The following is a 10,588-nucleotide window of genomic DNA, read 5'->3' as shown; positions in this document are numbered from 1 at the left end:
GGAGGTGTTTGAGCGAACAAGGTTGAAAATGAAATTTCATTCTGTCATCTAACGACCGATGACGTAATATTTCTTTCGTGCTTAAATTATGACTGGGTATTAATAACTCAAAGGAAAGGAGGGAAAAAGATATTGAATTAATAATAAGTGATACGAAGCATGATAATTAAAAACAAATTATCCAAATTCTTATCTTATGATTTCGTTCATTAATATTTCTATTCAGTTGCCAGTAGCGAATGTGTTAATGTGGAAAAGCGTTAGGATGAAATGAAACTTAATAACAATTTTTTTGAAGTTAAACTTTAAATTTTAGATATAAGTAATTAATAGAAATAGTTGATAGATAATGGAAAGTGTAGCTAAAACAGTTAGCACTCTTGATATGATATTGCAAAAATTTATGCTGTGTAATGTGAAACAACTGTGAGAATAAATGTTTACTTGTATTGTGTAATCTTTTTGTACGCTAATGAATTCACTGAAAAACTATAATAGCGTTATGATAATGCATTTTTTCTTTGTTCACACAGAAATGAATTAATTACACATATATTTACATTAAATAGGTCAAAGTCTATTTGACACGAAGGTTTCGTACTTTCACTGCTTCGAACTATTTCAGAAGATTTATCGACTGATCGATTCACCTTGACTAATCGAGAGTTCTGTGTTTTTCCTGTTTTACAGCCTGTATTTTCTAACGGCGGATTCCAGGGATTTTTATTCCACATAAACTATAAACATTACCATTAATTAAAATTCCCCGAACGAGGCCATCCAGCGTACTGAATTTTGCAGTAATAAAATATTCAAAGTGTGTGGTAGATACGCTTCAACGGTTGATGTTAACTTCACATCGATCGTTCGTTCGATCATAAACTGTCACCAACCGCGGAGTTCACGATCGATCCCTCCCTGCACCTCGTGTACTTTAAATACAACATCCGGAATCGCTTTCGGAAAATTCAATATAAAAATTTCCAATGTGAATGATGACAAACTCGTTTTAAATGTCGTCACATACACGATGAGCCAATCGAATAATTTCGCCCATCCACGAAAAAAACCTGCAAAGTGCTCTCCGACTACTACTTCGCATCACAAGTATTTTTAACATTGTACACTTACGAACATAGTTAAAGAAATATGCTTCATGATATTCCCGTTTTTTATCGAAGAACAAACATTCTAACGCGATATAAATATAATTTTAACGAGCGGACAGAAATCTCTAGGTTAAGCCTTTACATTTTCCTTACTATTTGTAGGCTAAAACGAATCCCCTCGACCGCAACTTACATAGTCGACGACGATGAATGTATAGATCGACTGCAGAGTGCGTCGTTAGAAAACGCAAGTATCCTGGCGTCTAGGGATCGTCAGAGAGACATTAATCATATCAACAGAAGAATCGATAGGACGGTAATTACGCAACCATCGATATCCTTCATTATTCAATGGCATCGTCCAACTTTAATTTACCTGGCCTATTTTACGCATCGTTTTAGACCTCCAACACAGCATTCAGTGGCAGAAAATTTTGGAATTGTCACGCTAGACCAACAAACATCTACGTACCGGAAAACTCCGTAATTCAAGAAGGTAATTTGTTACAAACAGAGATAATTAAATACACGCGAAGAGAATAAAAACGCTGGTCTCGTTTGGCGTTGACATGTGACTGATTGCGTGTATCGTTGTATTCATTCATCTAATCACGTGCTCTTTGTTGGATTAATTAAAAACTTAATTGGTCGTGGAAATCGACGATTGCGATCGGAAATTCTATCCTGATCCGCAGACACTCGTTATTGACGCGTCATTGCTAACCTGTCGAAGATGGGAACAGGTTTCTAGCTTCGAGGTCGAATGTTTCTAATTTTTGATTAACCATAGAAACTAATTATCTCAGAGAGCGAATTCATCGATACATTAACGAAGCAGTTATACAAGGTCGAAAATCAGGTGCAGAAGGTGCAGTCTAACTTAAAGAGAAGCGAAGAGCAAATAAAGTTAAAGGACCAGGAAATTTCCCGATTGAAACGGAAGGTTCTTCGCTGTTTCCTTTATTCGTTGTTGTTATCCTTTCATTTTCATAACGATTTACGAATTGCTACAGGTCAAGGAGTGGGAGACAAAGAGCAAGAATCAAGAAACACTACGAAAGAAGGAACAGCAGCAGCGGCGCATGCAAGCCGATCATTCGGAATATCTCTACAGAAGATGTTTAATGCTCGAGCAAAGAATTTACGAGATGGAGGTTAATTATATGTGCACGTAAAACGTTTTATTGCCAGAATTGCATTCTTATTTCTTTCAACGTCATCGTGTTTTCATTTTCGTACAGAAATTCCTGGCCGATTATGGTTTGGTCTGGGTCGGCAATACGAACGGTTCGAAGCATCCTGAAACGATAGCCAAGTAAATCGAGTATACGTTACTATTTCAAGCGATCGGCACCCGATCGAATTAATGATCAGTTAGCCGTGCCTTTTAGCAACACCATCGAGACTTGTTACGAGCAGATTATCGCGAATATTGACCAGCTGAACCTGGCCGCTGGGAAGGGTGAAGTTCACGTGCAGCATAACGAAAAAGGAAACGGGGCCACCTTCAAAGTAAATATTTATTTATGCAGTATTTTCACACAGCAAAATTTATCTTGTATAAAATAGTTTACGACCAGTTAAACGTGAATCTACCTTGAATTCTATTTTTTCCTATCTTGTATTTTTGAAGTTCCCACAATTTATAAAGTATAAAACAACAAGATATATATATATATATATATACACGTACACACATGTATATTCTAGATATTTATATAATTTGCCAGGAATGGTAAGATAGATGAATTCCTATGCTGTTTTATATTACATGTTCTCATAAAACAGGGTTACGTGATCGTTTTTCACTTTGAACATTTTATGAGACGCTAATAGGCATGTTACATCGATATTTGCACTCGTAACGTCGGTATCAATTTTCACCGTCGATTCTTTGGTCCGGATGTACACTATACATATTCTAATGTAACACAGAAAGCTGATGTTGATCGACAGAACCGGTTACCTGTGCAAATAATAATATCGAATATGAGTTACGAGCTCGGCAAATAATTACGGTGCAATTCTGGCCTACAGCTGTTGTGAGTCAGTAGCGATTTTTTAGCGTTTGTTTTTCTGCTGATAAATTAAGAATTAAATACATATAACGTGTATTATCAAGATAGAGTTTAATAATATAATATGTCCCTTAATTGTTTGAAGACCGCATCTTGCATGTCATTAAAATTCTACAAAAATGGAATGATAGTTCAAGACGGCCCATTACGATCCTACAACGATCCAACCACGATATCGTTTCTACGGGATATCTTGGACGGCTATTTTCCTTCTGAGTTACAAGAAACTTATCCAGAGGGTGTGCCATTCAAGGTGAAATTTCAATTTTAATTTCTATTAAGAAAAAAGGAACGCGTTACTTTGAGAAGTATTCTGTTAGGTAGAGGATCAGAGAAATCAAGTATTCTTGAACTCCGACTTTCCTGGCCAAGGTTATCGATTGGGAAAAGAATTGGCTGATAATACATCGATGTCGTCTAGACCTTCCACTCGTAGATTTACTAATAATCAGAAATCGGCTCGTCGTGGTACCTTTACAAGAGAAAAGGATAGTCTATATAATTTTGATCTTTTTAGGGAACTAACGCCTGCCACAGCTAGGTATAAAGATTCGGTTAAATCTAAATACATAATCTTTTAGTGATTTACGATTGATTACAAAACTCGTTGATAGGTCCATGAAACCAAAAACTCCCTCAGAAGCTCCTCCTTTAGAGATGTATGTTCTTCGTTCCCAAATTTTGGCATCTCACAACAATATTTGCTCCGACACTCATTTACAGTCGCATATTAACGCGGAACTCGGTTTGGGCGAAAAGAAATCGACTCGAAGAGAAAAAGTAATTTTTCATGAATCTCTTTCACGAATCAACGAACCTCCTACGTTCGTAAGGTTCATTTACAATTTTGTTTCGTAAGCGTGACACGGCTAAAAACGGAGACTTCGATACTTCGGTTCGGGAGATCTCATTAAAATCCAAAGGTATTATGAGATTTCCAAGCTCTGGTAGATGTTATCACAGTTCCACCGATAGAGCGTCCAAATTATCGCCAAAGTAAAAATTAATTACTAAATCATATAATAACTTTGATCGATATCAGTCTATTTTTACAACGTTATCTTTCATTTAGTCGATTGGATAACGCGGATGAGATTCTCAGGCAACGATCAAGATCCGCCAGCCTACCAAACTCCCGATTTTCCATTACGTCAAGGTCAGCACCGAAGGTGAACGCCGATACTTCGCAATTTTCACTTTCTCAAGTGCATCAGCAAAGTACGGCTAGAAAAAATCAACGTGCTCCAAGGTCTGCTGCACCAGTTAGGAAGAATGCAGGAAGGAATGCAGTAAGAATATAATTCTTTTGTAATCGGGTGACTGAAATAGTAAATCTTTTCGATGGCTTTTTAATCTTTTCAGCCTCCTATTCTACATCAAATCAATGAACCGTCTGGAAAACCAGGCGAATTCCGATTGAAAGTCAGGTCTTTGAACGGCGGTACTGTTTATCTGGTACACGTGTCTGCCGACGAACCAATAGCTCGACTTTATCAATTGTTAGATAGAACAATGGCAAGAACTGTCCCTCGAGGATATAAAATTGTTCTCAGCGGGTAAAGATTTGTCCACCATTTACGTCGTAGAATTTTATTCCCTTCGAGAGTTCTTAATTTCAGAATATATATGTTTATTTATATTTTTATATTCTCAGTTATTCACCGAGAAGATTGGAACATCTAGGGACAACTTTAAGAGAAATTGGCATCACTAGAGACAGCGTTTTGCATTTAGTGAACGATTGAATTTGCAACATTTATATTTGTATCGTTTAAAAGGAAAAAATATTGTAAAAATATTAAGTTTGTAGAAAATATATTATAATATAGGAAAATCAATTTTTATCGTTGCATGATAAGTAAAGTTGCGAGATCTTAGTTTACAATGGTTGATAAAAGAATCTCACGGCATTTTACCATTGCTGGATATTGATATAATGTGATATAATTCCTATATTCGCCGTAGTAAATCGCAGAGGGCGTAAGAAATATTCTCATTCTTCTCAAGATCGGTATTTCAGAACGTGAAACATGAAGTTTCATATAGTGTTATGTCCTGTACTTAGTCAATGCTTTATTGTTTGCTTTATCAATATTTATCACCTGAAAGCGGTGTCATAAATATACGACTATAAATACAAGGTGATGCACTAGCGTATAGCAATTAATTTCAGAACACTAGTCTTCTCATGTTTTGGAGGATCGTTGATTTATGCTTAGCCTATTGGTCATGTACTTAAGTGTACACGTACCTTCCTGAGATGCTAGGTACATACCTTTACAATAATGGAACCTCAGACGCTTATCTTTCATAACGCTACAATGTAAATTTATGATCTTCAGGATGATAATTCACTCTTATCGATCCAGGCTTCCAGAGGCGATAGAAAGGATAACGTTTTAGGGATAGATTAGATAATAAATTTTCTAAATTTTAGATTAAGTAAACGGTGAGATTAATGACGCGGAATTTGTAGAAATATTAAGGAGGGAGAGAAAATTCAACGTAGCTGCGCTTCAAAGCTTAATATCAAGACGCTTTTCACAAAGCTACTTTTAGAAATTTAATTGCGAATTCCTCGTGCTTTCGCTGATGGTTGATGTGAAAAGGCAAAGCTATACCATGATTCGCAACATAGACTTTTAAAGAAGCTGCCGACTGTTCGTGACGTTGATATCTCGTTACTCGTTTTCAAGATCCGAATCTCTAGAAATATCGATGGTTTCCTGCTCTAGAAACGTTTCGAGCTTTGCGTGCCGATAATGGAATATTCAGCGATGCCGTTGCAAACTTTTCCATGCGTCTCGTCGTGCCAGAGAATTTCCACTCGTTACTCAACCACGCAAACTGTGCCTGACGAAAGTTGAATCGTTACAAAAAGTTTAGAAGGCGAAACGTCGCGCTGAGACAACGACGAATTCCCTACTACTTTAGAAGTTGTTCCTTGCGCCGAAAAGATAAGCCTTCAACGTTTCCAGGAAATTCCTATTGCAGCGTTTTTTACACTATTTTTACTGTTAAAATTCTTGCTTTTTAGAATTATTGGTCCACTTATTTCCAGAATGATTGGCGCATTTATTTTTAGAATATCTGGCCTATTTGTTTTAAAAATAATTTATTTATTTATTTTATGTGTATCAAAATTCGTAAGGTGTCATGGATCGTCTTATATCTGAGCATAAACCTGATAATAATGATCGACGAATATTTAACATCGACATGTTCACGATAAGAAGAACTTCTGACCAATGGCCCCAGTCGTTCCTCGTATTTTACCAGGCGATAACGCGGCAGTCTTCCGGAAAGTCACGATTACTGGTTGCGACCAGAGCAGCGGGAAAGAGTTCATCGGCTACCACTTGTCTTCAGCAAAGATTAAAGCTGTAGAAGCGTGCCGTTTCTTTCAAGTACACGTCGATGGTAGCCTACAGACACAGCAGACCAAGAACCACTCCTTAAACGTTCCGCTCATTTCGTACGATTGAGACTTCTTTACTCTCCCCTTTCCTTCCTGGTAACGCCGAAAAAAGGCTGATAGTCTCGTGAGGTAAATGCCAGAGAGATAACGACCCACGTAAAAACTCAGGACGTTACGTTACGCTCGATTTACTTGACCAACGGCAGTTCAAAGAAACATAGATATCCTTTACATTTCGCAATGGACTCGGTCAGAGATAAGCAGGTTAGGTGAGACCTATCTGCTACGGTTGGAATGAGGAACGATCGGGATGAAACACGACTCGAAAACCATCGCTTTTCGTTTTGGGTGTTGGTTATCGGTTTGTTTCGAGTTCGTTGCCACGTGAAACGAACCTACCATTTGATTCTTCTACTCGACAACATCGTAATTCGATGAAGTGACAAAGAAGCGCAAATAGAATGAGAATAAAGATGCAACTCGACCGTATTTAGGTTTTAATTACGCGGAAGGAACAATTAAATTACAACCAACTCTTATAATTATAAGATTGTTCCAAGTTATGTGACGTTGAAGTTTTCAATCACTTTACCCATTCATTCCCGTTAACATCGTATTCCCCTTTCATTAAGAGACGTCTGATTAAATCGCTGAATAACCGATCGCTGAATCAATTCGACTTTCTTACTTTTAACGATACAGAAGGCAGAAAGCAGGGATTGCTCTTTCGGTCTTTGTCGTTTTTATCGATAATTCCATCAATCCGTGGCCAAACGGTGCTGCTGGAACTGTCACCACAACCCGTGCAGATCCATCACGAGGCCAAAGAGAGACTGCGTTTGTCAATCAACATGCAAATCGAAAGTTCCCACGCCACCCTTGGGGAATCTTTAAATTTAATCAGCCGGCATTTTCCTCGCGTATTATCTCCGTCTCGTTTCTGTTCATTACCACAACGTTGCCGAGAATGGTCGAATCCCCAGGGACGAAACTTTTACTCGTCCGGTCTGATTAAACGTCTCGAAAGAAGCTTTCCACGGGAACCCTCGATGAGGATTCTGTCCGTTCTCTTCGCGCTTAACAAACGAGGAAATAGATTCCACATTCTCGATTCACTAACAGGGATTCAATGGAGTTATGGATATATAATACTTGAACGAAGCGATATAGTAAGATTGGACGTAAAATTGGTCCATGTAAGACTGTAAATTATACTTTGGAAGCTGCGATTTTATGGCTGATCATCGAACTGTTAACGATGACAGAAATTCATTGAAAAAAGTTACTGACACAGGTTATTATACCTTTTCGTAATAATCTGACATTCTTGTTTCTTAAAATGTATGGATATCGATGAGTACTTACGTGCCAGTTTAGCGATAATAAATCACTCGTTATAATCTAATCGTAAAGAATGACGGAACATGAAATTTCGTGTTTGAGGAAATTTCGAAATTGACGGGCGAATCGTTCGATTGCCAGGATCTTCCGTCTCGTTATTTCTCATTTTTCTTCTCGCCTCGTCGCTCCTCTTTCGTCCGTTAAACGTTAACGAGCTATATATTAAATCGCCGCCACTCGAAGATGAATTATTAAGAAATAATCGTTCGATACAAACGGCTGTCGTCGTTACGTTAACAAGCATCTGCCTTACGTCCAATTTTTTAACCCTTTTTAGACCAATTCCACTCCCTTCGTTCCATTATTCGCAAATTAGACGCGAAAGATCGATTCGTCGTGCTAAATAACACGTTCCTCCTTGTAATTTACTAACGAGCCACCCAAACGATCGGACACGGAAGATTGTAGATGAAGATAGTGACGCATACTTTGAAGCATCGGGACATTAGACGAGCTTTCAATTTGCTTTATCGTTTCGAAACGTGACAGACAAGGATTGAAGGAAAATGGGGAAATTCTGTCAAAAGGAAGGTTCCTGAAAATCGAGACATTTTGTCTTCTGGTCTTTACGTCGCAACGTGTCGCTAATCAAAAGAACACGCGATTGATTTTGTCTCGTCCTCTATCTGTCTCTATTTATTCTGTTCTACTAAAAATCTACTGCTCCAAAATTCCACCGTAAGATCCATTCAGCGTTTCTTCTTTCATCGTGGATAACAAGACTTAGTGTTCTCCATTCACGACGAAGCAGAACGTTCGACGACTTGTTCGTATTCCCATTAACGATCGAAGAAGCGGCAGGAAAGGATGGAAAGGGAAGAAGATTCATTTTATGGCGTAACGATATCGCAAGAATTAACGAGTACGCGTCGATTGGGAACCGGCTGAGGCTCGATAACCGACGGCGATTCTTATTCCTTTTCCGGCAGGCCGCTCTTTCGACGATTCTCTCCCTTTTTATCTTTTTGCCCTCCGCAAGGAACGACGAATGGCCCAGATTTTAACGGGCTCCCTTTGACGCGGCGCGGTTAAATGAATGCAATTTTCAATATGGGGCGATGGAAGCCAGCCACTTCGTCGTGACAATTTAGTTCCACGCCTGAGATCCTGAAGGAGCGAACAGTCGGAAACGCTATAAATAGAAGAGAGCATATTCGAACAATCTCGAGCCAATTCCATTGGTAGAAATGATATTTCGACGTAGTTGCCGGAAGTAAAGCGTTCTTGATGTATCTTCTTATATCATTTAAATCTTTTACTTCGTTAAAAGCGGAAAACTAATTCTTGATTAATGTTAATGGTAGTATAAGTCACATGGAATTGCAAATTAAAGCGTTGATAATCAATGTGCTTGAATAGTAATAAAAAATAATTAATTTTAATGCAGCATTTAGCAAATTGAAATTATTTATGAAACGCACTGTTGTCAAACGCAGGCTTCAAATTCAATCCTAAATTGCACTTTGGATTCACTTAATTATAATCGAAATTTACGCGACGCGGAATTAAATAAAGCCGCAAGTGTTGTTTGACCAATAAACGTTTCGACACCGAACGAAACTTTCCCTGGAAACGATTCTCATTAATTTCCATGATTCGATGTACGAGATGGAAACTCGTATTGGGTCAGTGGTGATTGAAGTCAACGAACACGCTATTAAGTGGGAAGACGGTGATATTCGAGAGACATCGATAGGCTGGCTTGATAGTCCCGTGCAGGAAATGAGATTTGCATAATTGACGTAGCGGTGGTGGTAAACGAAATTACGTTGGCCAAAGGAACGTAGGATCGATCTGAATATGTATCGAGGAATAAGCGATGTTGATTGATGAACTATCGGTTCACTTGTCATTTTGTCCACAATGACATCGCTGTGTCCCTCTGTAAGCCTTCTGTCCTGCTTCCGATGAAATCAATGAATTTGTTAGCAGAGAAACGAAATCGCTGTTCATTGCTCCAGTCGTTTATTATCGTTTTCGTCGAACGCTCGGCTACGAAAGAAAGGAAGCTGTCAAGGGAAAGGTACATACAAGGATTACGTGTAAAACTTGCGAGTGATAGGTGGAATTCGTCTCACGAGGGTTTGGGACATGGGATCGTTTTAATCGTGGTTTGACTAAGAATGGATGAATTTCGCACGGAGATAGAAAAAGTGATAATATTCAGTAAAACATGTATATAACAACATTTAATTGTCTGTCTTATTTCGGAGAGATATGTTTAAGTTGACGATTCACTGCGTATCACATTCACTCGATCGAGGAGCTGAGAATCGAGAGAGGAGAAACTCTTGCAATCGTTGATCGACGAAATGAAATTTCCTTTTCGAGCTCTCAGAGCCTCCATCGCAAAAAGAAAGTCAACGTATTTCCAATTGCTACACCAAATGTAGAAATGTCTAGATCGATTAAGTAAATAAAATTTATTTATTGAATAGTGGCACACCAGTGATGACGCGACAAGTATGTAGTTATGAACTGTTGAACACTCTCCCAACCAGCACTTCACGCCTCAATTCATTCCCTCCCGGCAATGTAATATTCGTCGCAATAATATCCCCCTCATCTCCGCAAACGCTTCC

The 10,588-nt window shown here is 38.4% G+C and overlaps 1 protein-coding gene across 1 annotated transcript; it reads left to right on the top strand.

Moving 5' to 3' along the window:
• The first annotated feature begins 14 nt into the window (after positions 1 to 14).
• LOC100645073 lies at positions 15 to 10,105 on the top strand. The gene is made up of 14 exons (XM_020862830.2): positions 15 to 1,107; positions 1,272 to 1,425; positions 1,512 to 1,605; positions 1,916 to 2,052; positions 2,123 to 2,263; positions 2,351 to 2,424; positions 2,501 to 2,621; positions 3,273 to 3,440; positions 3,508 to 3,728; positions 3,802 to 3,967; positions 4,047 to 4,183; positions 4,260 to 4,476; positions 4,550 to 4,743; positions 4,842 to 10,105. Exons 1-14 carry the CDS (start codon positions 1,031 to 1,033, stop codon positions 4,930 to 4,932), a joined length of 1,992 nt encoding a protein of 663 aa, XP_020718489.2. The 5' UTR covers positions 15 to 1,030; the 3' UTR covers positions 4,933 to 10,105.
• The last annotated feature ends 483 nt before the right edge of the window (positions 10,106 to 10,588 follow it).

The sequence above is a fragment of the Bombus terrestris genome, chromosome 4 (genome assembly GCF_910591885.1).
Source record: "Bombus terrestris chromosome 4, iyBomTerr1.2, whole genome shotgun sequence".
NCBI classification, from domain to species: domain Eukaryota; kingdom Metazoa; phylum Arthropoda; class Insecta; order Hymenoptera; family Apidae; genus Bombus; species Bombus terrestris.
This window is presented reverse-complemented; position numbering and strand designations above follow the sequence as displayed.